Here is a 27,931-nt window from a genome sequence, read left to right as displayed (position 1 = left end):
GTATGAAGTCGTTGAGCCTTGACGACGAAAACTTTTTTTCGAAACGTTGGCGCCGGTACTATAGGCACCGTTTTTATTCCCACAAAGCACAAAGCACAATTTCGTGCTGCGGTGAGCTTCGTAATTCTGTATATCGATTTAAGTGCGGGAAGCCTAACGCAAAGCCCATAGTAACGTTGGCAATAGGCTGGAGCGAGTTCCAGCCCCCCCCCTCCCCCCCTTTCTTCCTTTCCTTTGTGGATTGTTCACCAAAACAGTCACACATGCTTAATTAATATGATGTATAATTACTGCACTAGTACTATACTAATGAAATGACAGTCAAGCAACACTTAATTGCTTTTATGCGCAAATGTACTTGCCATGGCCATGCACGTGCTTTTGTTGTTTTCGCCGCCCTGGGTGATCTGGCAGCGGGGTTAGGTGCGGTCCGGGCTCCGAATCTGATAAATAAACGTTTATCAGTTCTTGCATATTTCCTTGGTGTGTAATGGCGTTTCGGCTTCCACACGGCTATCCGTGCCAGCTGTTGTTGCAGCGCGAGGCGTTTGCACACCTTCTTCCCTGTCTACGCTATACAGTCGATAGCGAAATTGGAGGAAACACCGAAGTAGTTTTTAAGCGACAATTCCAATTCTAAATCTCACATCTCAATATGTGGCAAGCAGCTTTTAGTCTTACTGATAACTTTTATGCGGTCCTGTGCGTTTGCTTCTTGGAGGCAAGTTGGATGTTTCCTTTTCATATCCCCTTCAGGCGTGTGCACAAAAGTGCCAGCCAAGATAGTGCATCAAAGGCAAAAGCACTGACGAAAATAATGTCCTAGGTGTGGTGTTCCGTACAGCTTCATCTTGAGTCACTTCAGATTAGACCTTTGCTGCAGATTTGAATAATATATGCAAAGTGTTTTGGTGAAAAGATTTGAAAGAAAGACGGGCTGGGGTGCTCGCTTCCGGCGCCAATATGTTGTTGGGTAGCAGGTTCACGTTCCAAGTCTTTCATTGTTTCTGGCAATGTTTTGCATCAGGCATATTTTTCAAGTGGCTGGATGGATTACATCTAAATTTGCTGGACATGAAATAGTTGATGTTCTCATATCGGACGCTCCTGTTTCACTCATAGAGTCCATATTTTGTAAACTTGGCAAAATCAATGAAAAATTAAAAATTCTTAAACCTGTTCAGCTCCAGTTTTTAATGATTTTGAAGATGACAGTGGAAGGGACTTTTGTGCTTTTGAGAACGCCTGTGATTACGCACCGCAGAGCGCGCACGTGCAAACATTCACCGCCTTCCTCTTCTCTCTCTCTATTTGTATTTACTTGCACCTCCCCTTCGCCATCGTAGGGTAGCCAAACAGACCACTAGAGCACCCAGAATATCTCCTTCTGAAAAAAAAAAAAAGGGTGGGGGTGGGGGAGATGAACTTGTTGGCATGACGTCATGGTGGTTTTTAAAAGGAAGAGAGTATAGCATACCTCAGCATATATGTTAAAAGTTACCACCCCCAGACCCCCACCCCTTCTTTTCCCCGTTGATGCGCCACTGCACCAGACGCGTTTCTAGTTGACGTTACCGCCTTCTCTCTTTCTTATCTCTCCCTCTCCGTCTGAAGTTGCAAGAAGTGTGGTGAAACTACATTTTGTATGGGTAGAATAAATTGTCGCCTGAAGGCGATGTTTCCCGACGGGGCAGTTCTCTTTGACGAGTCAATCTTGCCTTGTCGCAGCGAGCCCCGCCCTGGTGGGCATCGGGGTGGGCAGCCTGGTGCTCGTGGTCGCTCTGGCCGCCGTCTCGTGCGCCTGCTACCGGCGCCGTGGGGTGGCGCAGGCCAAGGGTCCCTCGCAGCGCCGACACCCGGACAAGAACCTGCCCCTGAAGAAGTCGTCGGCCGTGCGGTCGCCCAGCAGTGGGCCGGCCGGCCCCATCCTCAAGAAGTCGCCCAGTCCGACGGGGGGAAGCAAGTCTCCGCTAGGTGGCGGAGGACACAAGTCGCCCTCCAGTCAAGGTGTGTACATGCGCAGTGCCGAGAGATGCGGTGATACAGCCGCGCGTCAGCTACAAGCAGTTTGTGTTCGTAATGTTGCTTGCTTGCGCAGGGCGGTGGAGGGCTACGAAGCTGGTATCTCCAATCGACGTGGTTGTTTCGTATGTGAACACTTAACTGCCTGACGACAGGGGTTCCATGATGTCAGAGAGGCTGGGGCGACCGACCCGTTTAGTCTACAGAATCGATCGCTCGAGTTCGTAGCAGCTCAACTGCTAGCTATGGCAAAGAAGTAACCATGCCTAGATTTACCGCCTCTCCACTCCCCTTTCTTTCTATGTTAGTGCCAGATAGCAAGGCCTTTTTTTTTTTTTTTTGCCTTGAGGAAAACTATTCTTGTCTTCACATGTGTTTTACCGTCAATAATTATTTTCGAAAGCAATGCATTACTCGTCATCTTCAGCCGGCCTGTACTGTTTTGGTTGAAGAGCGCACGGAAAATGTTGTTTCCATGAAAGAGCTATAACGCGAAGCAAACGCCCGTGAGAGAGATGGAATAATACCCGAGAGTCTTTCTTGGCGCTTCCTCCTTCACGTAGTGTAAATGCATCAACTAATTCATCATCGAGTTCTTCCGAGAGATATGGCGCATGCTGAACGAAAAGTAGCGCAACGAAGTCGGGCGCGGAGCATCTTCGCGACTTCGACCCTATAGCGCACAGTCATTCTGGCATGCTGACGGCCAGCTTTACGCCAACGAGCTGTCAATCACTGGCGCTGTATATCGGTGCGTTGCAGGTGGTCTGACGCCCCCGACGGAGACGGCGCGCTCGATATGCGAGTCGGCGACCAAGGAAGTGCGCGCCGTGGTGCCGGCCGCGGCGGCAGCCTCGACTACCGGCGCCTCAGTTGTCGCTTCGACAGCCAGGGCGCATGCAGACGGGGACAAGAAGGACGTCAGCCCGCCGGCAGCGGAAGACGTCGCCGACACCAAGGAGAAAGAGGTATGCTTCGTCCGTTGCTCATTCGTTGCTCACTCATTTGCCCGCCTAACCATTAGCCTAACCTAACTCAACCGCTTGCCATGATTGATGCCTAACCTATGCCTGATTGGTCTAGGCATAGTCATGCGTCGCACCTTGCGTGCCCGCAGCGTTCTCTCTCTTGGGTGCCTTCATTCCCCCCACCTCCCTTACCATTTTCTCTCGCGTAGGATAGCAAACAGGGCGTTCATTTGGTTGATTTTCCTATTCCTTTCCTTTTTTTCGCATTCGCTTTCTCTCTCGCCGATTCACTGTTCCTTCACTTATTCATTCAGTGGTATGCCTGTCCTTTAGACGACTGACTGACTCTCGTCCTTCCACTCACAAACTCACAACAGGATCACTCACTCGCACAATCACACTTTGCCTCATTCACGTGCTCACTCACTCGATCACTCATCCGCTCGCCTTTTCACTCGTGCGAAGAGAAAATGAACGCCTCGTGCATTTTTTCTGCTCTCTCCGACGTCCAGAGCCTCTCTCTCTCCGGGCAGCGTTAAACCATCATAGGACGCCGCCCCGTGGACGCTTCGCGCACTCGGCTCGCCACCGCTATGTTAGGTGGCACTGTTGCTGTTATGTGGCCGGCTGTGCGGCACTCGGGGAATGTAGGTGAAACGTGTTATGCCACTCGTGTGTTGATCTGACGTGCGCCACGCTACATGCTGGATGCAGGAAGCTACGTACGCATATCGAAAACCGGATCAACATAGACACCGTTTTTGGCGCTGAAGGTTCTTGTGCGTCGCTCGCGTAGAAAGCGACGAGAGCGTTGCTTCAGTTCTTTGACTCTACAGGTCTCTACGATCGTTCGTATGGAGGCGATGGGCACTTTCGTGTGTCTGCGCAGGTACTGCTCTCCTCTTCTTCTTTTCATCCCCTGTTTACTTTTTCGCTTATAGTGTAGAATAGCAAACGGGACAAACGCCCGGTTAGCTTCCCTGCCAACCGTTTCTTACCTCTCTCTCCTTTTCTCACACGCGTCGCGACCACTTATTGATGGAATCATTTGTGCACTGACTACCTGTCACTCATCAATTCAGCTACTTACAGGGTCACTGAAGCATTTACTCACTTCGTTACTCAATTATCGACACTTTCACTCGCAGTTTTACAATTGCTAGTAAAAACAGCGGGGCGTGGCACTTTCGGAGGCGACTGACGTTTCTGCGCACGCGCGAGTAAGGGTGGGTGCGAGAGAGAAAATCTGGGGGCTTTTGCTCCAGGAATATCTGACTTTGCCTAGGCACCAACGTTTATAGATACCTAGGCAACACGCAGGAGAAGTTTCTTTGCTCGTGTTGTATGCGTTTGTCCCCTAGGCGTGCCCGCATTGCGGAATGAGGTCGAGTTTGTTTACGCTCCGACGCTGGCTGCCCGCGCGGTAAAGCAGTAGGCACGGACGTCCCATTTGGTGATCGCTGTGTCTGAAGGCAGGTCGGACAGACTTTCTCGCGCCTGCGGGGTTGGTGCTGAGTCATTCATGCCGGATTAAACCTTTCTTGCCCCTTACGGCGCTCATCATCATCATCAGCCTGGTTACGCCCACTGCAGGGCAAAGGCCTCTCCCATACTTCTCCAACTACCCCGGTCATGTACTAATTGTGGCCATGTTGTCCTTGCAAACTTCTTAATCTCATCCGCCCACCTAACTTTATGCCGCCCCCTGCTAAGCTTCCCTTCCCTTGGAATCCAGTCCGTAACCCTTAATGACCATCGGTTGTCTTCCCTCCTCATTACATGTCCTGCCCATGCCCCATTTCTTTTTCTTGATTTCAACTAAGATGTCATTAACTCGCGTTTGTTCCCTCACCCAATCTGCTCTTTTCTTATCGCTTAACGTTACACCCATCATTCTTTACTTAAAAAAAAAACATTAGTGATTTTTTTTGGGGAGGGGGCAGTAGGGGGCCGTAGTATAGGGCCTGCCTGCTCTCCTGGTGCAATACCCTTCGCTCTTGGCAGGTTTTTTATATGCTGCTGTCCGCGACTTTTCAGGAGCATTTCTCAGTGGTTCCCTTTGAGTGAAGTAAACGCAGAGCGGCTTAGCAACCGCGGTTGAACGCCACTGCTTGATTCCACGCTGTGAGGGTTATTGGCTTTGCGTGTCGCCCACGTTAGGTTAGGTTAGCTTAGGTTTAGGCTACTTTAGGTTAGGTTAGGTTAGCGTAAAAGGCGTTAGGGTGGCGCTGCGTAATATTACAGCTGTTACGCCATGCGGATTTTTTTCTTTGCGTCTCGGCCACGTTAGGTTAGGTTAACGTTGGGTTAGGTTAGGTTAGCGTAAGAGGCGTTAGGGTAGCGTGACGTATTCTCATAGCGTTTGCAAGGGCGTCGAGCGTCGCCGGCCGGCGGCCTTTCAGCCACTTGCGTTCAACTGCGGTTGCTAAGGCGTTCTGCCATCTATATTTTCAATATATGCGGCCCGACCTCTACTACGGTCCCAACTGTTACCACGGGAACAGTCTGTCCGACACAGCGGTCACCAAATTGGCCGTCAGTGCCCGCTGCTTCACCTATTTCACCGCACCGGCAGCCAACATCCGAGCGTTAACAAACTCGACCCCACTCCTCAATGCCGGCACGCCTACGGACAAACGCATACTACACGCGCTGGGAAACCTCCTCCGTAGTGCCTAGGCAAAGTCATATATTTAAGGAGCAAAAGCCCCCACATTTTCCCTCTCGCCCCCGCTTTAAATTGCGCATGCGCACAAACGTCCAGCGCCTCCAGAAGTGCCACGCCCCGCTGTACTTAGTAGCAATTGTAACGTCGCCTTTCGCCCTGTCCCTGTCTCCTCATGGTAATCGAATCGCTAAACGGTTTTTTTACTTGCATTTTGCATCACGTCCCTTGATAACGTGTTGAATGTATAGCCTACGACATGTGATTAGACTCTGTTTTTTATTCGAACGTTCATTGCTTGCTTCATTATCCATCTAGCACCTCTTCACGAATCAACAGATATTTGACACTACAAACTAATCCAGTAGACAGCTTCATAAGAACGCACTCATGCTCAGACTCGGTCATGGATCGAGTGCTCTGTACAGGTCTTGAAACAGTTAACATGCTCCAGGTTTTCATTGACAGTTGTGAGCTCAGTACCCTGCTTCAAGAACTCAGCTGCATATGTAAGTGAACACATTTTCTGTAGAATGTAACTCAATGGCCCTAAATAGAAGAAAGCAGTCTACACTCTACAGCTATTTTTATCAACGAGTAGGCATTTCTTATTCAGTTGCCCTGTGTTATCAAATGACTTACTCGCAAAGACACTACTCTCCTATATAGCGCTCGAAACCCGTTTCGAGAGATTGAAGTTTCGAGGCTTGATCATTTAAGAGGGAATGATCTGCTTCCTTGCTTTGCGCTTGATGTGGTGAGATAAGCGGTGTGAAGTACTTCCGTCTGGATGGGCTCGTAGTTCGATGCGGAAAGTATGACTTTGCTTCGCAGACTGCAGAAGAAAGATCTTCCCCGCGTAAGCTTCCAGGCCGTAGTGCTCCTTGAAGAGACCATAGTAGACGCGGTCGTATATAAACATTTTCGAATGCAAATCGTATACGAATAGCAATTATTGAATATCGAATTGTCAAGCACAGACGCATATATTTACAGCAGGAATATTTATTTCGGTAAAATTAGATACCATGCCTGTACTTTGTGGTGCAAAAAAGGCAGCTATCAGGGACAAAGGATCACTTTTAAGCATAAGGCAACTAATTGCCATTAAATGAGCTGCACAAATAGTATCTACACATCTTTCGAGCCTGGTTTCAAACCAACTTTTCGAGAATGCATGCTGCTGTATGACAGGCTTTCCAAAAAAAAAAGATGCGCTGAATAAATGGTTGCTGGAAATAGATCAAAGGTTGCGGCATAAAAAAGAAAAAAATAATTAAGCTGCTGAAGGACTTGTGTGCCGTGGAAACATCTAAAAGGGCCCGTCGCAAGGAAACTATCACTGGTTGTAGCATCGAAAATAAAACTGCTGCCTGACTAGACATCCAGAAACGCTAAATGACAGGATAGAAGCAAAAATCACAGATTAACATGCAGGCAGACAGAGCTTGCATTACTGCATAACCCATTCTCTTTCTATATTGTTTCGATAACTTTTGTCGTTATCTCACTTCTGACAATTTGCGATACTTTGTTTAGGAGACGAAGAACAGTAACAAGGCGGTTGTTGCGAAATATTATTCAGTTTCAAATATTCGAAAATATTGCATAGTTCCTTTTCAAATATGAATACGAATAGTTAGTCTGTAATCTTCTATTCGTATTCGGAACTTGGAATACTCGCCCAGTCCTTGCCCATAGTGATAGAAAAAGAAGTTCCTTTTGATTGCCATCCTCCGAGACACTGATTCGATCGACGTTTGGTGAAACAGCCGCGTAGCAACGCAAGAGAAACTCAGGTAGGACAATTTACCGGCCAAGCACGCAAGGCTGGCCCCGCCTGTTGCAACACCGCAACCATCAGCTACTGTGAGGTCCACACGTAAGATCGCTCACTTATTCAAGGGCCGGTTCGCTTGCTCGTCCACTGACTGATAATGGTGAGTTCATTTTCGTCTTTAAATTTGCAAAGAGTTCGATCATGTTTGCGCAGTGAACGGTCGATGATGTTCGGGTCGATAACACACGGCTATATTGTGCCGACGATTACGCTTAAGTTTCGATGGATTTCATAAACTACTGATCGATGCCATCCTGAAGGGCGACGGGTCGACGACTCAACGATTTATTTGCAATGAAGAGTGGAATGCCGTGGCGTCACCTTGGATGAAAGAGAGAGAGAGAGAGAGAGAGAGAGAGAGAGAGAGAGAGAGAGAGAGAGAGAGAGAGAGAGAGAGAGAGAGAGAGAGAGAGAGAGAGAAACAACTCGATGTTCATCCTCTAAATTCTTGAGCTACGCACCTATGTGTCATGTGGCTGTATGGAGGGCAGCGCGCAAATGAACCGCTTTTTTTACGTCATGTTTCGCGCTTGGTTTTCTGCACTCTTCATCCGACAGCTAAGCGAGCGTGTATTGTGCTCTGAGTATTTATGAGCTGAAGTTTGCCCTCGTACCCTGTCTACCACATTGAAGCGATGCGAAGGGATATGAAAAAAAGTTGTCAAGGTCATCTCTTGCCAGGGGCGGATCCAGGGCAGCCAGTGAAAGGGAAAAGGGGGAGGGGAGAGTAGGGGGCGTCTCAACGCACACTCACTATTATCAGCGCTGAAGTGCTGGCACGTCTTGGGGGCGAGGGGGAGGTGCGGGGGAGGAGCGGGATCCGCCAATGCCTCTTGATAAATGCACACAGCACAAGACTAGCTGTCTGAGGAATTACCGCCCTACGCTTCACCTACCCTGTTCCGCTCCTGAAGCTTTTCGTAGAGAGTGAGAGAGACAATAGAAAGGGTAAAGGCAGGGAGGTTGACCAGATGAGTAGATCCGGTTTGCTACCCTACGCTGGGGAGAGAGGGGAGGGGGAGGTAAAATGATATCAAAGTAGAGATAAAGAAAGAAAGGAGCATAGACATACAATCACAGTCAAATACTGTCACCGTATGCCGTAACCACACGGCACAGTAGCACTTGCAGCACTATAAGCCTCTGTTCAGGCTACAGCCGTTTGTCCAATTCTGTTGCCCTTAAAAAGTGCAACAGTGCCCTCGTCGCCCTCCGCTGCGGTGGTTTGTGATTTCGGCATTCTAAAATAAGTTTCCCTCTTAGACGTCTTTGGTCAAATCACGCTATCGCGATTTCGAGCGATCGCCTCTGTAAATTGTAGCGAGGACAGTCACAGAGAAGGTGTTGAAGAGTCCCCTCGCTACCACAGTCATCACACGAGGCGTCGTCGGCCCATCCGATTCGGAATGCAAAGGACTTGGTGAAGGCCACCCCTAGCCATATTCGACAAAGCAGGGTAGCTTCGCGACGGCAGAGGCCAGCTGGAATGCAAAGGCGTAGAGAGGAGTCTAGGTTGTGCAGCTGGTTGTTTTGGAAACTTCCTGCGTTTCACAAGGAGAACGTGGTATCACAGGTGAGCATTCGAAGTTTTCTAGCGGCACCTGTCCTTGATAACGGTATCGGCTCCTCTTCGTCGCCTTGAAGAGCAAACCGAGCAGCGTTATCGGTTTGTTCGTTCCCTATGACCCCGCAGTGACTTGGAAGCCACTGAAATGTCACGTGGTGTCCTTTCTCAGTCAAGGTATGAATTAATTCTCTAACCTCGAATACTAGTTGTTCGTGTGGTCCACGCTGCAGGGCTGATAGTAAAGACTGCAGCGCTGCCTTCTAGTCACTAAGTATTGACCATCTTCGAGGTTGTTCTTGGCTAACAAGACGAAGTGCAGCGCGAAGAGCTTCAAGTTCCGCATCCGTAGCTGTCGTTGGGTGACACGTCTTGAAACTGATGGTGATGGCTTCTGCTGCGAAAACCACGGCTGCAGTGGAACACTGGGGAGTTGCCGATCCATCAGTATAAATATGTATGTAGTCGGCGTACCTCTCGTGGAAAAAGAGCAGAGTTAGTTGTTTAAGAGCAGGTGATGACAGCTCAGATTTTTTCCTGATTCCTGGCACGGTGAGGTGCACTGCAGGTCGAACCAAACGTCATGGAGGAATCGATGGCTTAATTGCGGCTGTGAAGCCTGATGGAAGGCGGGTGTAATAATCCGAAATCGTAGTACAAAATGAAGCCTGCGGCCTTTCTGACGGTAGTGTTGCCAGATGGTGGGAACGGGCACGGGCAAAATGCCTAATGTGCACTCTCAACACTTTCACTGCAATGTGTGTTTGCATGGGTGGGTCCCGGGCGATTGCAATAGTCGCCACTGTCGATGTGCATTTTGGCAAACCAAGACAAACACTGGGAGCCTGAGCTTGTATAGCCTGTAGAGCATGAGGATTTGTCTGGCAAGTGTTGGTCAGTACGGGCAAACTGTATCTCAGGAAGCCCAGAAAAAGAGACCTGTATAATTCCAACATTGCATGAACTGACATTCCCCAATTCTTTCCGCCCAGAAACTTGAAAAGCTGGGAGATTGCTGTCAGACACTGTTTCAAGTAGGTCACGTGCGGGCTCCATGAGAGATATCTGTCAATGATTATGCCAAGAAATCTGTGAGTCTTCTCATAAGAAATTATCTGGCCATTTATTGAGATGGCGTAGGGTGCCATTGGTTTACGAGTGAATGCCATCAGTGCACATTTGTCTGACGAGATTTCAAGACATTGGTTGCGGATGTATGCACAGCTGTCAGAGCAGCAGCTTTTTGAATTCTTGCACCCATCTGAGGACGTGTCACACCTGAAGTCCATATACATATGTCGTCTGCGTACATTGATATCTTGATCGGTGCTGGCAGATGTTCAACGAGACCAATGAGGGTGAGGTTGAATAGGGTGGGGATTAGTACACCGCCTTGAGGAACACCTCGGTAGGTATAGTGTCGTGCGGTTTGACCGGGGCGGTACAAACAAAGAACGATCTCATAGAAAGGTAATGAGAAATCCATTGAAAAACTCGACCACCTAGCCAACCATCTCAACAGCATCGAGGATAGCCACGTGAGATACGTTATCGTATGCCCCCTTGACATCGAAGAACAAAGCTGCGGATAATCTTTTGCATGACTTTTGATGCTGGACATACGTAGCGAGATAAACAACACTGTCTACTGATGAGCGATCTCGACGAAAACCAACCATGCAATTTGGGAACATGTTGTAGTGCTCCAGGTACCACTCCAAGCGGGCAAGGATAATATTTTCCATTAGCTGTCCTTAGTGTGGCATTGAGACCAGGGGCTGAACTCGCAAGGCGTTTCATTCGTACGTGCACATTGATATTGGCTGGCCGCCTTCGATAACAGTATGTCCAGCATCAGAGATGGCTGAAATTTACTCTTACGAAAAAATTTAGCGCAAGCGCTTTTTGTTCTGTATCCTGAACATATATATATATATATATATATATATATATTCTATATATATATATATATATGGGTTGTTGGAGAAGTATGGGAGAGGCCTTTGCCCTGCAGTGGGCGTAACCAGGCTGATGATGATGATGATATATATATATATATATATATATATATATATATATATATATATATATATATATATATGTGTGTGTGTGTGTGTGTGTGTGTGTGTGTGTGTGTGTGTGTGTGTGTGTGTGTGTGTTAATATGCTTTGGTCTAGCTGTAATAATATACGTGTAGAATGATTCACTAGGTTCGTTCTGAATAAAACAAAGAAAAATAAACGTAGTCCTTGGGCCACGAGGAGAAGCCATCCAAACGAAGGGAAAATTAAAACGGTTGCGACCTTCAAGTTCATGTGCTGAACCAAGGTTTAACATGTTAAGAAATGGGCTGCGGTGGAAAATTAAGAAAGCTAAAGACAACCTTTTCTTTTTTCTTATACTTTAGTCAGTTTCTTTGAGGGAAGCTCCTGGCAAGTTTGTTAGGTTTTCGAGAGCAGGACATTCGCGGTCTATTTCACCAGAGGTTGATTGCACACTCGTCAGTCATCCGAAACCTGTTGAAAATGTATTGAACAAGCACTTTCAGTCAGTGTACGCACCTAAAGACGCACATGACGTCATCCAATCCGTTCGAGTTGGCTTGCCAGTGAGGAATCTTACTATCCCCCAGGAGGGCATTCAGAAATTAGCCTTAAATTTGAAAGAAAAAAAAGGTAATCGGCCTTACGCGGAATGGGTTTCCCAGTATTTGGGTGGTACACTTCATGCATCATTATTCAAGTGTGCCGTTCCATTTGACTGGAGAATTTCTTGAATTGTGCCTATACAAAAGTTTAATCAACGTTTAAACGTTCCAAGCTACCGCCCCATTTCATTGATCTCAAGCTGCTGCAAAATGTGGGAGCACGTGATCTGCAGCATCTAAAGAAATACGTAGAGCACAACTGCTTGCTGTCTGAGGCTCGACATGGTTTTAGGGAAGACATGTCGACCGTCACCCAGCTCATTACCACATATCATGACTTTGCAGTAGCAATCGATAACAGGAAGCAGATAGATGAAATACATTAGACTTCGCCTAGGCCTTTGATAAAGTGCCTCACTATAAGCTTGTTTCAAAGCTTCGCGCAACGGGAATAAATATTAAACTTGTAGATTTATATTGTTGTACTTGTGGTTGTTAGATTTCATTAGAGCCTACCTTGAGGACCGTGGCCAGTACCTCGAAGTTGACAATTGTTTTTCCGGGACGCTTCCTGTCACATAAGGTGTACCCCGGGGCCGATTTTGTTTTTAGTTTATACCAATGACATTGCAAGTGACATTGAGCCTGACGGGAAAATGAAACTTCTCGCGGATGATTGTGTATTGTATACAGTTGTCGAATCAGAAAGGGGTCAAATTAGACTCAGGAATAACCTTAGTTGCGTTCTCAGCTGATGTGAAGAGTGGGGAATGACTCTAAACACTAATAAAAGCTTTGCTGCGTGATGGATATAAGTAACCGTCAGTCAGTCTTACACTTTCCCTATTCTATTGGCTGTACTGTGCTAAATAATGTCTCTGCCTATAATTACCTCGTTGTAACGCTAACAGAACATGTGAGCTGGAAGGATCATATTGAAAGTATTTGTACAAGCACTTTTTGTACATTTTGGGGGCTTCGCCGTAAACGTTCAAGAGCACCCCAAAAAGCGAATCTTGCAGCTTATATCAGATTAGACAGACCTCGAGTCGTATATGCTTCAGCCCTGGGGATCCAGAGACAAAACAAAATATTGCCTAATTAGAAAGAGTGCAACGAATTGCAGCCAGGCTCATATGCAATCGCTACTGGCGAGCTGTTGGCGTGTCGGAGATGCTAAGTTCTCTTAATCTCGGAGACTAAAAAACGGAGACTAAAGTTCCTGTACTTATCATATAATACATAATGTTACAGTACATAATGATAAACTCAAAATCAATAAATCGCGATATCTGTGTCCAGTTTCACCCGCAAACACTCGCCAGAACCAAGGAAAATTGATCGAGGATTTACATGTACCGAACGATACATACAAATATTCCTTTTTTTTCATGGGACGATTAATCAATGGAATGTATTACCGAAAAACATTGTTGACAGTGCAAATGTTGATAGATTTATGTAAATGTTGCGAGCGTGTTAATTGAAATGTTGGCTGTACATTGTGATCTTTTTTGTGCTTGTGTTTTCTCGGGCCTCGCACGTGTATAAACAAACAAACAAACAAACAAACAAACAAACAAACAAACAAACAAACAAACAAACAAACAAACAAACAAACAAACAAACAAACAAACAAACAAACAAACAAACAAATAAATAAATAAATAAATAACCTAAGAATAACGCAGTCTGAACAGCCTGCATTATTGTCGCCATACGGAACCGAACGACTGCTATACGTTCGTGAATTCATGCACATCGCTGACGATAAAGACGTATAGACATACCCACTGGAGGGCGACTACGGTTACCGAAAGTTCGAATGAAAATCTGTCACCATTAGGGACATGCACTAGGCTTACGGGTTATGCCAGTTTTCCCGTGATTTGCAATTTCCGTAGCGATTGAGCGAGATTTCAGCGTGGTTTAACGATGTGACCCGGGAAGTTATGCTCTTGAAAACCAGATGGGTTTGGTATCATTGAATGCACTGTACTGGTCCCATATATGTGGGATTTAAAAGAAGTCGAAATCTACTGAGTGTAGGAAGCAGGGTCCGAATTTACAAAGCTTCTCTTTCCTAAGGGCTCATTATCATTGGCCGGTCGCCTTCGTTTATAATATGCCCAGTGTCGATACTGGTTGGAACGTTCCCTTACGAACAACTTATAGTAAAATCATTTTTGTGAATACAGGCCCAGATGTATTATTAAGGTCGTCGATATGTTAATAAAAGCTTTGAAAATTCCAAATTCCAAATTAAAACTATCAGGCTTACAACTCCGTGATTCAGCAATAAAGACAAGATCACAATTCTGTAAACTGCGTCTAATAATACATTCAAGCGGACGAAATTCAAGTATTATACTACACTACTCTGAAATACACGATTAATTTGTCAGTAGGACTTCTGCAAAACTCTCGTAAATATTGTAGCGATTTCATGTAAGCTCTAAATTCATAAATTAAATTTATCCGCTTTAGACACGCTAACATATACACTCTACAGAACAGTGATACCTGTTGTTGGTGCAGAGTTACGGATTTGTAAGCATCGTGCTTCAATTTCTTCAATTTCTTGCAGACTTTTTGTAAAGCCTTCTATCCACAACTACTATAATTTAACTGTCCCTCTCAAGTGCAACAAATTTCATTTAAATTCTAATTTAAATTAAATATACCTCGCGGACAAAAAAAAAAGAAAAAGCTGCTCCGGTTGACTTGAGCATCGGCTTGATAAAACTATCGCGTGTATACTCTTTGTCCGCGGCTGCAGTGCGTAGGCCAAGTAACCGCAGCGTCGTCGTCCTCCTCATCGCAGGTGACGGAAGAGAAGCCCACGCAGCTTGGCCAGCTGCACTTCCGGCTGCGTTACAACTCGGAGAAGCACGCGCTGCTGGTGACCATCGAGCGCTGCTCGGACCTGCCGGCGCGGGACCCGAACACGGGATCCTCCGACCCCTACGTCAAGCTACAGCTGCTGCCCGAGAAGCAGCACAAGGTAGAGCGTGAAGTCACTCGCTTGCTGTGTGCAGCCCTTTTGTCCGGCTCGACACTCTCCGCGAAAAGGGAGGGTTCAGCAAACATTGGAGCGGCGTGATCTTTATTTTACAGCGATCGCTGAGGCTTTTCACTCGACTGAATATGCCTAAAGTCGTCGCTACATGGCGAAACAATCGTGACAATCGTAATACGTACAGGCTAGTACCAGTATGTAAAGTGCCTAATGTTATTGAGCAACGCATGCTGTCAGCATAAATCGAAATGGTACAGGAAAAAGCTGCTCGAAACACACGCAACGCATAGTTACGTTGGAGTACGACGTGTAATCGCCCAGCAGCCGAATTCTAAGTACGTTGCGGTCGTAAAGGCGAGTTTTGATGCATGAATCAGGCCAGCGTTACAGGAGCGGGTGAACCTGGGGAAGGCAACAGTGCATTCTAGTCGTTTATCACTTCTTAGCGTATATGTTTACGTATATGCCTTACGCGTCGGAAGAGTCAGAAAGCGTCAGACAGACCCCTTGTCTATTAAAACGTACGCTTAGGGGTTGCCTGCTACACGCACTCTTTAGTCAACGCATCCTATTGCGAAGCGTTAAACGCGAGAAATATTGCGCCATATATCGATTAGGCTGCTTCGATTGCCTCGTGTTTTAAGAGGTACTGCGAAAGTTCGCACATGCCGACACGCTAAAGCGCGGTGTCTATGAAGACTTGTCGTCGGTGAAGGAGTTGGAGAGCCCACGACTTAAGACAGTCAGGTGCGGCGTGTCGCAAGCAAACGTTCGTGCCTCGGCGAATGCCTAACTCGCGCACACACCAAGTCGGCGACCGTGAAGCCAATGTTAAACGACAAATAAGCGAAAAAAAATATGTAAAAGTAAAATATGCCCGAAGTGCGTACGTACGTGTTATTCTTGGCGAGCTTTGTGCAGCGGCAAGTGTCAACTTTAATCCTTTCAAAAGAGCTGCCAGCTGGACGAGTCGATTGATATATGAAGGTAGGCGTCAGCTAATGCAACTTAGGCGAACACGAAGTACAGGACGTGGGGGATTACAGAAGCTACGTTAACAGATAATCTTGGGGAAATGAAAATACTCATGCAAAATAGACTTTACTGTACATAGAGATGTAGCTCGAAGGAACTTGTTCTAGGTAAGTTGGTTGATACTTGGGAAAGCATTGGTTAACGAAATTTAGACTAACACAACGGCGCTATAACGTACAACTATTCCAAACTTTTCTATTACAATTCTGCAATCAGCCCTCCGCGATTAATCAAAAACTTCTTTGGACCACCCCCACTTCGCCTGTCTGTCACGCGAGGTCACGAAAACCGCGATAGCTCCCCATCTGATATGACGTGTGCACACTGATTATGCATAATTTGACCGAACGAAAGAAAAATAGTTATTACTCATTGGACACCTTTTAGCCATTAGCCCTCGGCTATTGCTCAAAAGTTTTCGGGCTGCGCCCACTTCACCTGCCTGTCACGCGACGTCAGAAAACCGCAACAACTCACGGCGTCAAAATTACGTGTACGCGTTGAAGATGCATTAATATGCCGAGCAAAACTGAATTTTTTTCTGAATAGCCGCAGGCTGCCCCCGTTCCGAAAAGAATAAAAGATGGCTGCCGCCGATCGCTGAAGCACTGGCTAGCACCTGCCGGAGAGCATGGGTTTATTTGCGTGTAATAAAACTTTTTGCGTGGCCGTGAAACATTTTGGAGAACTTCCGGCACGTTTACGACCTCGTTCTGCCAACTTTTCTTTGCTGAGGATCCGTTTTAGCATCATTCTTAAGAGGAAGCTTTAGCTCGGGCCTAACTCCGACGCGGCCTATTCAAATGCACGTAAAACGCAAAAAACGTTTTTCTGAGATAACCCCTGGTCCGATTTTAATAAGATTTGTTGCATTTGAGAGAGAAAGTTAAATTCTAGTGACTGTTAGAGGCGGAATTTTGATTTAGGGCTTGAATTTTGTGAAAAAGATTTTCAAATATTTAGAAGTTTGAAAAAAATAGAAGCACGAAGATTACAAACTAATAGCTCTGCATCAAGAATAGATATCGCGGTTCTGCAAGCGGTATCTATTAGGTCACTCAAAGCTGACAAAGTTGATATGTCATTTTACATCTTACGTGAATTTGTTACATTGTTTACAAGGGTTCTGCAAAAGTTGTACTTCCCTATTAGTTAAATTTTTTATATTCATTTGTAACATATCAGTTTTGTCCGCTTTAGATGTACTATTATATACAATTCACAGAATTGCGATATCATTTTCTCTTGCTGAGTTACGGAGTTGTAAACTGGATAGTTTCGTTTTCTGAAAATTTGCGATTTTTGCCAATTTCTTATAAAAAAATGGCGATCTAAATCGGATATCCCAAGCCAACAGTCACTAGATTTTAAGTTTTTCTTTTAAATGCAGCAAACCCCGTTTAATTTGGGGCGGTGGTTGCCGAGAAAACCGAATTCTCTTTCTACATGTATTTAGATAGGAGCACACGAGCTAAAGCTTCCTCTTAAGCTTCCGTTGCGTGCCGCCGCGATTGTCGACGAGCCACCGCAAGCTAAGTGGGAGAAAGCGGACCAATCGCAGACGGCGGCACCACCCTCTTGATCCCGTTATCGATATTCAGTGCACTGGCTCGGCCCCATGGAATCCCTCTCCACTTGACCGTGCTCCTCGCCTCTTGTGAGCCAATTAGATAAGACAAACCGCTCAGTGTAGGCAATGCTATTCGCTTTTCAAGCAAACAAAAGTGACCTCCTATGAACGAGGAGAGCGTTTGATTGGTTTGTTCAGACAACCCTGCGAGTGACTGCCCGGTGCTTGAGTCGGCGGTTACGCAAATTTGGCGTCAGGAGATTGGAATAAAAACATGTTGGAATAGGTTTATGTTATACGGCCCCAAGTTACGGAGGATGCAATCGCACGGCTGTACATTGCGCGCGTGCTGTCGGGGTTTGTGTAATTACTGTTCGTCTTATTTGTGCAACGATGCTTTCCCCCAACGCATTCAGTAATTCTGAAGCGCGCGCCTTGTCGCAGCGCAGATGAATGCTTTCGCGTCCGTTGAGATTGATATATGTGTGCGAGCAGTGATAAATACGTCAAACGATATCTCGCTGTACTGCGTAGTAAACGCCTGCTCGACTTCTAGGAAGCGCGCATTATTTGAGTTACCCGTCCTAGAAAGCACCGTGCCGGCGCGCTGGACTTTTGAGTCCACGGATGTACGCGCATTCAAGAGTTGCTCGAACGTAACGCTGCCCTCTCGTAATGTCTCGTTTCATAACGCAAATATTCCAAAGGTTCACTACCGCATTTTAGTTAATGAAAGCTTTAGCCAATGATTGTCACACGACTTCTGCCGTCTGTCAACGCGAATAATGGGCAGCTGAAAAGAAAAGATAGCCGGCTTACCTGAAGTGCACAGCCTTAAGCAATTACCCTAAAATCCAGCTTGTAATGCGGGGTTTTGCTCCGACATTTGCCGCATGAAGTTTCACCTCGTAATTATTTCGGCTTTTAAAGTCTTTAGAAAGTTATATTTTGCTATTGTACGACCAAAGACGAATCGCACTTTTGTAGTATATCCGAATAACTTTCTTCTATATCGCGGCCGCAAAGCTTTCCCTTCTAAATAGGTTAATATTAATTAATTTGGGGATGGGAAAGTAAATTAGGACAAATTTCGTCAATTTCTTCTTTATTTCGACAAAGTGGGCGACCTTTCAGTTGATAGTGAGCTTTCGTGTTGCCATTTTCGATCCTTCCTGCCTGCACGCCTACCTCTCAGTATAAGAAGATTAGGTTAATACTGGGCGCGGGATTTTGCAGTACTTAACGCGTTCGCTCAAACACTTTCGGTTAACGGTTCTCTGCAACAGAAGTTGCGCTTCGTACTAATCCTCGCCTCTCTCTCTCTCTCTCTCTCTCTCTCTCTCTCTCTCTCTCTCTCTCTCTCTCTCTCCGAGCAGGTGAAGACGCGCGTGCTGCGACGCACGCTGAGCCCGGTGTACGACGAGGACTTCACTTTCTACGGCATCAACCCGAACCAGCTGCAGGCCACTACGCTGCACTTCGTCGTGCTCAGCTTCGACCGGTACTCGCGCGATGACGTCATCGGCGAAGTGGTCTGCTCCATGGCGGGTCTGGACACCGACCACCTCGACAAGACGCTCGCCCTGTCGCGAGACATCGCGCCCCGGCACTTCAAGGTGGGCACCTGCGCCTGTCACGTTGGGCAAATACCGAGAAAAGAAAATTCACTCGCGTGCGACTTGGTGTACGGACAGGCAGCAGCAGGTGTATCCGTGCGTCCTGCTCACTCTCGCTTTAATATGCACGCTTTTTTTTTTCGTCGCCTTCATTAAAACCGTTGTTAGTCGGCGATTCGCATATGTGTCGCGTGTCTTAGTTTTTCACGTCCTTGTCCGCATAATTGATTCACAGCGCAGCGTTCCATGTCGCAGGGTAACTGGAAAGCTATCAATTACTGACAATCAACTTCAGTATATGTAGTTTCTACCGGAATTTTCTTTCCCCTTTTTCTTTTCTCCTCCGTTGCTTTCTCTACTCTTAAAGCGGGTGGGCGCGGTGTCCCTTTCGGGAAGCAATTGCTACAGTCCGCTTCTCCTCTTCTCTCTGTGGTGTTTATATAAATCTGCGTGGTTAATCGCAAGAATAATGCCCAATACGCTAACCAGACCGCATTCCCGCAGATTCGTTCCCAGGGCCGCGGCGAGCTGCTCGTCTCTCTGTGTCATCAGCCGGCGGCCAACCGACTCACCGTGGTGGTCCTCAAGGCCCGGAACTTGCCCAAGGTGGACATCACCGGACTCTGCGGTGCGTAAAGTGCCGATTTCCACGTTGCACGTGAATCGTGGAATATTCCAGCGTAGATACCGGTTGCACGGCTTGGTGGTAGCGCAGGAAACATATCTGACCTGACAGTTGGGTCTTCTGAATCTTGTGTCGATGCATGATGCTTTTGCACGGGACCAAAAGTTGACGTGGAGGACATTTTGCCGAGCCGAATTTGTACAAACATCGGTTCTGTGACAATGAAAGAGCGAACTTCTTGGTATGGTGCTTTCGAATAGGTGGGAAAGCTAATATTTTTAAATCTTATGGCTCGACAGGGATACCATAGCGGGATTTGTGAAAATGTTGGAAATTTCGAATGCGATTAAAATTAAATGTTTATATAATGTGATACTCGATATCATTGAATATACTATTTAGCTAACCTAATACATGAAAGTACTACAATAATCGAACTCCCGTCTGCCATAGAATCGGTGTGGTAAGAAGGTAAGGAGAAAGAGAGCAAATCATAAAATGAAAGGCAGGGAGGTTAACCAGGACTGAGTGGTCCATTGTAAAGTCAACCAGAAAATTGAGTATGCTTTCACATTCCTTTGAAAGTAATAGAGTAATGAACAGCAGCATATATGAGGAAGCTTTCGCTCGGGGCCAACTACGATGCCGCCTATTCAAGTACATATAAACGCAGAAATGATTTAATAAAGCAACCGCTGAACCGTTTTGAATGCAACTTATTGTATTTGAGAGATAAGGTTACATGCTAGTGAATGTAAGAACCAGATTTTAGATTTAGGGCCTTGAATGTTTTATGAAAATTCTCAAATTGTGGCACATTAAAAAAAGGAAGAAAAGAAAATAGAAGCCCCGAGTTTAGAAATCCGTACCTCAGCACCAAAATCAGATATCGCTGTTCTGTAAACTGCATCCGTTAGATAATCTAATGGGGACAAATTTGTTATTTGAACTTACAGCTTGCTTTAAACTGTTACAATGTTTACAAAGGTTCTGCAGAAGTCCCACTCGCAAATTAGTGGTATATACTTCAAACAAGGGTCCAATGTACGAATGCTGACTTCTTTAGTTGTCTTAATACTTTCAGATTACATAAATGTGACTTTGATGGGTTACGCACTTATAAACTCGATACTTATGTTTCTTGAACTTCAACAGTCTACAGCAATTTTGATTAAAAACAAATTGACGGCTGCACTAAAGACTCCGTTTACTGCAATCACTAGATATTAACTGATCCTTTAAAATGCGACAAGCCTCATCAAACTTGGCGCGGTGGGTGCAGAGAAAAACTGTCTATCTTTTCCCACGTATTCAGATTGAAAATGCCGAGCTAAAGCTTCCTCATAAGTGGAAAAAAAAATTTTGTCGGCATTCTTTTTGTTCTTTACTTGCATACAAACGCAGAGAACTTGTTCGTCACTCAATTCCACATTCTAATTGCGTATTTTCGAATAGTTGTTTTCGAAGCGAAAGTTTCACCATTCGAACATCTCTTAGGTGTTAGGTGTTGTGTCTTGTAGATCTTTACCATAAAAAAAAAAGAGAGAAAAAGAAACAGCGTGTGATTGTTCCCATCGGCGGTCAGTAGTAGCCTCCTTGGCGCGCATCGACTGTCGGTCACTGTCAGCATTCTTGCAACTGTGTAGAAGCCCACACGCGGCAACCAGACGTTGAAGGCTTACGCGCTTCTTGCACAAATGTTTCCCATAGAGATACGACACATTTGTTTTTCTACTCCACTGCGATAATCTTAATTCGTTCGTCTCTTTCTCACGTGAACAGCTGAAATCGTAGCAACGTTTAATGGCGCAATTTATCCTCACGTTCGTGTTACAGTTGAGTCGCAGTCCCTCGTTTCTTCGATAAGTGCGCGGTTAGAAAAAGAAATCCCACAAAATGTTGCTGATTCTTCCAGCTTAAAAAATTAGCTCCGGCGTTCTTGCGACGCAAATGAGCGACTCGGTGGGAAGGTATCATCGGTCATTATCGTCCGGGAACGTGTGGCACTTCATAGTGCTGACATCGAGCGTAATCGCTCCGAGAAAATAACGTGCGCAACTAAATGGCCGTGTGAGAGGTCGCCGCTACCACGTGGTTGCGAGGGGCCCGCATTGGTTCGGCGTAAAACTTCTTATCCAGGTTTCTTGTTTCCGCGAAGTATATTCAAATTGCGGCAACGCAGTGGAACGCCACATGAGCAGTAAATGCGACGTTTGACACAGGAACGACGGTGTAAAATTGCACTGACCCCGTGGTAGCTACGGTGCAGGTATAGTCTCGGCATTGTCACGCCTCTTTCATCCAAACGAGCAAAATTACGCGAAACGCTTCAATTGGCGACTCGTGCGTGACACGGCCGTGGCCTCCAGGGTTGAAGGGCGACGCTGCTCCCGCCTTGCTTGGCGCAGATCCGTACGTGAAGATCTACCTGCTGTACAACGAGCAGCGGATCGCCAAGAAGAAGACGCACATCAAGAAGCGCACCGTGAACCCGGTGTTCAACGAGTCGTTCGTGTTCGAGGTGCCGTACAACGAGGGACTGGACAACCTGAGCCTCGAGTTCCTCGTGCTCGACTGGGACCGGGTGACCAAGAACGAGGTGGTGGGCCGCCTGCAGCTCGGCCCACGCGGGTCGCCCGCCGCGCAGCAGCACTGGCGCGAGGTGCGCAACTCTCCGAGGCGCCAGATCGCCGAGTGGCACAAGCTCAGGGAGTAGCGGGGGAGGACGGCCGCGGCCTGCGCCTCGGGAAGGTGAGTGTCCGCTGCCAGCGCATGCGCACGCCTCCATCCGTGGGGCGCTTACCCATCCCACGGATGTCTCTTTCCTCCTCTTGTTCAGTCTCTACTCGACTGGCTGATCTTGATCGATTGCCTTCCGACGAAGGAAGCTTCTTAAGGAGGAGTCAATGAGTAAACGAATAAATCAATTGATCGATCAATAAATAAATAATTCATTCATTCATTCATTCATTTGTTCAATCAATCAATCAATGGGTTGACTGATCAATAAGTAAGGCATTAGTGATAAGAATAAGGGGAATCGAGGGACTCTATTCTGCATTAGTTACAACCACACGATTTAACCAATCACGCCGGTTGACTTCGCGATTACAATCAATCAATCAATCAATCAATCAATCAATCAATCAATCAATCAATCAATCAATCAATCAATCAATCAATCAATCAATCAATCGATCGATCGATCGATCAATCGATCGATCGATCGATCAATCGATCAATCAATCAATCAATCGATCGATCGATCAATCGATCGATCAATCAATCAATCAATCAATCAATCAATCAATCAATCAATCAATCAATCAATCAATCAATCAATCAATCAATCAATCAATCAATCAATCAAATTCCTAGCAATAACGTGCTAACTTGGGCTGTTTGGTACGTGTCGGAAGAAAACGAGTAGTAGCGCTTAACAACGGGACGTGACCGAGACAGATGAAGCGCTTCGTCTGTCTCAGTCACGTCCAGTTCAGCACAGTCGCTCGTTTTCTTCAATAATTTTTTTATAGTGTTGCAGAAGCCACGTAAGAAAGCCTTCTTTCCTCTTTTGTTTAGTCCGTTTTCTTCCACCTATGAAAGAAAAAGAATATGTCATTTGTCGCCATCACCCTTGCTATACGAACGACGTTCTCCGCGCCGATGGCTGTTTCGAGATTAGCTAATCACTTCCTAGACGGGTACAGTGTTTCTAGCATGTATCGCATCATTTTGTACTATTCTTGGGCATTTAATTCTGTGACTTTTATTCTCCGCTCACTTCCACAGCCATTTTATTATTTTTTTCTTTGTTCACTCTCACTTCAGCTCATGCGAAGTGGCGCATTCACTTGCTTGCTGCAAATATTTCTCCGAGATTATTTGCACTTGTACGTGAAGTTAAGACGGGTGATTGCTTTTATTTCCAGGTTCAGGAGGAAGCAGCACGGCTCTGTCTGCGGATTCAGGCAGCTAAGAGGCAAAGAGCGACTTGAATCAGACAGAGGAACGGCGAGATACCTTGTCGCTTGCTTCTGATGTTCGTTGGCCTTGCGGCTCTGTATACAATCTTTCATTTCCTGAACGGAATATCATTTTTGACACCTACCGATGCTTACGTGAACTTGAATTTAATGCTTTGTGATGATTCCACGATGCTTTCTCGCCATGTTAGGCTAGATAAACTGACGTCACTTGTGGGTAAACCTTTCTTCGCACACGTTTGTCCTCACGAACACTTTGCGGCAAGTGTTTTCCGAGTCGGGAAGGTAGCTTACAAAATAATTTTTTTCTGCGCTTATTGCGGCTTGCATTCTTACTGATTCAGAAGTTTTTGAATGTTCTGAGACGCATTACGGCTTATTGCGTGGTCATACGCGTTGTATACCCTACAGTGCGGCCTCGGTCAGTATATCGAAAGGCATATGCAAATGATGCTTTGTACATACGCGTCGTTGTGCGTAGCCTAATCTGTTAGAATGATAAGTGTATTTTCTTTTTTCCCTCTCTCAGTTGCTTCCTCATCGGCGACGTGCTATAGCTTAGATGGAGTTAAACTTTTTGTTGCAGTTTCAGCAACGTGATGAAACCTTATCTTTCGTTAATGAGATCACCTACTTTTTCTTTCGCACTGACTGAAAAGTTCCTTTAGCTACTAAAGTAGAGAGTGTCCTCGAATTCGGTGTGCTTCTTGTTCAACGGAAAATGCAGATTGCTTTGCTAGGATCCAATTGCACCTGTTCAATAAGACCTTCGATAATACCTAGCTATACAGTTTTCAGAGTGGCGTGTGAGTGGATACGTACATGTGTGGCAACTCAGTATCATTAACAAAGGAGCTGGTAATTACGCGACCATTCACGCACACCAGACATACGAGTCGCGATAGCCCTCAGTAAAAGCTACAGCTGCATACAAAGTCGCAGTATTTAAATATACATGGGGCATCGACATGAGCTTCTACCACGCGATAGTTTTCTTACATCGTCGCCTTTTTCTTGCAACTTATATTTCAACCGGAGCGAAGCTGTGTGTTATTACAGTGACGGGAGTAAAAGCTTTTTGTGATAAGTGAGACAGACTAGGTGACTTAGGAAAAAAATTAGAAGAATTAAGCGCGAACTTATGTCACACGTGAGGACAGCTTGCAGGTGGGCGTCGTACACTTCAAAGATGCCGAAATATTTGTCACCCCCAATTCAAAGCACCGCACGACACACCAACACAAACGCGCCTGTTGCACTTACATCGCAAACAAACACAAACACGCACGCTACACCAGCAACGGCCGGGCATAGCAAAAAAACGTGTCCCCACTATGACATTCGCGGGCAACCCAGACAGAGCTCGCCTTTTCTTTTGTGAGTGGCCCATAGAGGGCGCTCACACCGAAAGAGTTTCAACGTTAAACGGTTTCGCTTTCCTACATGAACGACATATCGTGTTGGCGTGGAATGTGCACATGCGAGTGCTTGCGCGCACGCACATGTAAATGATGCGCGACGAACCTTTGCAAGAAGCGTTCGGGAAGCCCGTACGAAAGTTGTTTACCCCCTACCCTGTATATACGATGACCCACCATAGACCACGCGGTGCGTGCCGGCAGCGGCAGAGTATTTTATGTACCACGTTGATGATGACAGAGAATGGACGTAGCACTTTTGTTTTCTTCTTCGATGTCTATACTACTACTACACGAATATTGCGAGCGTGCGTATAGTCGTGTTTCTGTCGAGATGCTTGCGTCTACGTAATGATGCAAAGTGCAGCGACGAAACAAAGCCTACTTATCTGTATCCCGCTGTTACGAAAACATGCCTCCGCTCCATTGCCACCTCTGACCGAGTGAAGTCCCCCTTTTCCCGCCAACCTATAGCGTGTTATGGCCTTGTTACCATCTCCGAATGTGACCGCGTCGATGGTTCGCGCGCCGCTATACTGAACATTTTGTGTCGCAGTCATAGGACGATGCAGATTGAACAACGTGCGCGGGTATGTGTGCGACTGTGTTGTTCCCATTGCCCGCCTCCCTATCTCCCTATTCACCCATACAACCTTGCCACACCCCCTCCTCTCAGCATCACCCCCCCCCCCCCATTCCGATCCCTTCCCCATTTTAGTGCCGATCTCGTTGCGTAACCCGTATAATAGACGTGAGGTAACATGTCTTTACTTGACGTATCGTGCTGTAAAGTAAAAAATATTACACCGCTGGTCGGGCGCCAAGCGTCGCGGGCGCATTGTTGCAAATCGAGCCTGTGGCGGAGGAAATGACGTGCTCTCTGTAATCTGCGCAGAATCGCAAACCAGTAGGTTGTTCGTTTCCTTCTTTTTTTGTGACTTTCATTGAAGTGGTTCCGCAATAAACACAACTTTATCGGAAACACATGTCTCGTGTCCCTTTATTTTATTTTCATTTCTGCGTTTCATATAGCAGGCTTTTGTGGCTGCGTGCGAGTGGCCGGGGTGAAATTAAGCTCCCTGAGACGATATAGATTACACCAGCAGTCGTCGCATGACTTCCTGCGGATGTCTAGGTGACTTCCTGTTGCCTGTCAGAAGTCATATTGCGGCGTATCGGCTGCGGAATGCCACAGCAAGCCGAGAACAGCTCGACGCATTGTTCTGTGGCGACTCGGTGTCGATATTACTGCAGTATTTCTCGCCAATTGTAGTGGGGACGGTAAATTCCGTCGAGTATACAAGGACAGCGATGTTTTGATAGATGCCGCTTTCCACGCGAAATTTTTTTTTTTGCAATATATTAGGTACCTCACCACGACGCAATCGCCGTTTCGAAATGTACTATCGCTATGCTGAGTCCCATAACGAAAAAAGTAGGACCGTGGTAGAGTAAAACCATCGGAAATGGCGTTGTCCGAGGCGATATACAAACATTCATGCCTTATCACAGAGCTCTGCAGTATGTTCTCACTGTATTCAAACTGATCGAAGTACCGGGAGAACTGGTTACCGCAATTATGGAACGTAGTAGCCGAATGAACCATTCTTTTTTTTTTTTCAAGACGCCTCATGGTTGTCAGAAATTGTGGGCATACATGTGTCCAGAAAGACTGAAGAAAGCGTATGCATCTTGGAAAAACTTGGTTTTCTGTTAGTTCTTTTCGCCTTACGTTTTCTTTTTCTGCAGGTCTTGTATGCCGATGTGTCTGTGGAATATGTGGGCGACAACAACAGATTTTCTGCCCATTGTCATTCTTTTAGGTAATTCATGGCTAACCATGTTAAGGCATCGATTGACGCTTCTCTCTCTCAGTGTACTTTACTAACTTTGTCTGCCTTGCTGATAACTGCGGTCTATTGCCTTTTCCTTTTTGTTATTAATTTTCCACCAGGAGACGATCCTTAAAAACCGACATACATTTACTCAATTCTGGTCATTGTGTACTAGTATTACGCCTTCGACTCACACCTCAGCGAGCCGTAAACGTAGTTTGTGAGGTGATTATATTGTGGCTTCGCGAGCAGTGACATCAGCAGTGATGCCTCATGGATGACGACTAGTCGTTGAATTTTAACATCGACAAGGCGCAGAAATAAAGTGTGTCGATCCGGCATGGAACATATCGGACGTTTCCTTAAGTAGGTGTGGCCCAAGTGCACTCTATTTATCTTTAGCACAGAAAGCTAGATGCTTTGACAATTTTACGTGGCACATTATAGTCTTATGGGTTGCTATAGTCTTATGGGTTGCTGTGCCCGACAAAACAAAACTTTATTTTCGGAATTTCTTTGATATAGACCAGACCACCATCTGGAACGCAGCTTCAGTCACTCGGCCTCAGAGAAAAAGGAAGGAACGAGGAAAGAAATGATAAATTTTGATTACTTCTGAGGCGGATAACGTTGCTATGTAGAGGAAGTACGTAATAGCCCACGTGGCAGGTAATCATAAGAAATACCGACACCGGTGCCACTATGCTCGACATTTTTGCATGGCCAGTGCAACAAACTTAGTGTCGTGATTTGTGGAAGCATCGCCGGTGGAAAGTGTTCCAGCGGCAGCATCATTCGGCGTGTTAGTTTTCCATCTGCCTGCATGCAGCCTCCGTTGCTTGAGGTCAGGGAACAGCAGTAAGTATGCCATGATGTGTCGTATCATCTTTACAACATGCAGAGCCGCTAGCATGCTACTGCGCACACTTTACGCTGATCTAATTATAGCAGGTTAAATGTTGGATGTTGTTTGCACAGCCTGCTACGTGTAGACTTCTAGGAGGCTACACCTTTACCAGCGCTGGGCTGCTCAAATTCAATGAAGCGCAGAGACGACAAGAGGAACATTGAACGGCGATCTTTATTAGTCACGGTCTAGTGTTTTACTAATGAGGCAAAAA

At 46.2% G+C, this 27,931-nt stretch overlaps 1 protein-coding gene across 1 annotated transcript in view; it reads left to right on the top strand.

The window, feature by feature from the left end:
- The window catches only part of Syt4 (Synaptotagmin 4), a 32,148-nt gene extending 6,197 nt beyond the window's left edge, over positions 1–25,951 (top strand). The window contains exons 2-8 of the mRNA XM_075680415.1: positions 1,729–2,007; positions 2,785–2,990; positions 14,531–14,710; positions 18,707–18,946; positions 19,451–19,574; positions 21,980–22,322; positions 23,504–25,951. Of these exons, the coding sequence (XP_075536530.1) occupies positions 1,729–2,007; positions 2,785–2,990; positions 14,531–14,710; positions 18,707–18,946; positions 19,451–19,574; positions 21,980–22,287 (1,337 nt within the window). The 3' untranslated portion in view covers positions 22,288–22,322; positions 23,504–25,951. The remainder of the gene's footprint in view (positions 1–1,728; positions 2,008–2,784; positions 2,991–14,530; positions 14,711–18,706; positions 18,947–19,450; positions 19,575–21,979; positions 22,323–23,503) is intronic.
- The last annotated feature ends 1,980 nt before the right edge of the window (positions 25,952–27,931 follow it).

Source organism: Dermacentor variabilis, chromosome 2 (genome assembly GCF_050947875.1).
Source record: "Dermacentor variabilis isolate Ectoservices chromosome 2, ASM5094787v1, whole genome shotgun sequence".
In the NCBI taxonomy this organism is placed as follows: Eukaryota; Metazoa; Arthropoda; class Arachnida; order Ixodida; family Ixodidae; genus Dermacentor; species Dermacentor variabilis.
The sequence above is the reverse complement of the archived record's forward strand: the minus strand, read 5'-3'. Positions and strand labels throughout refer to the sequence as shown.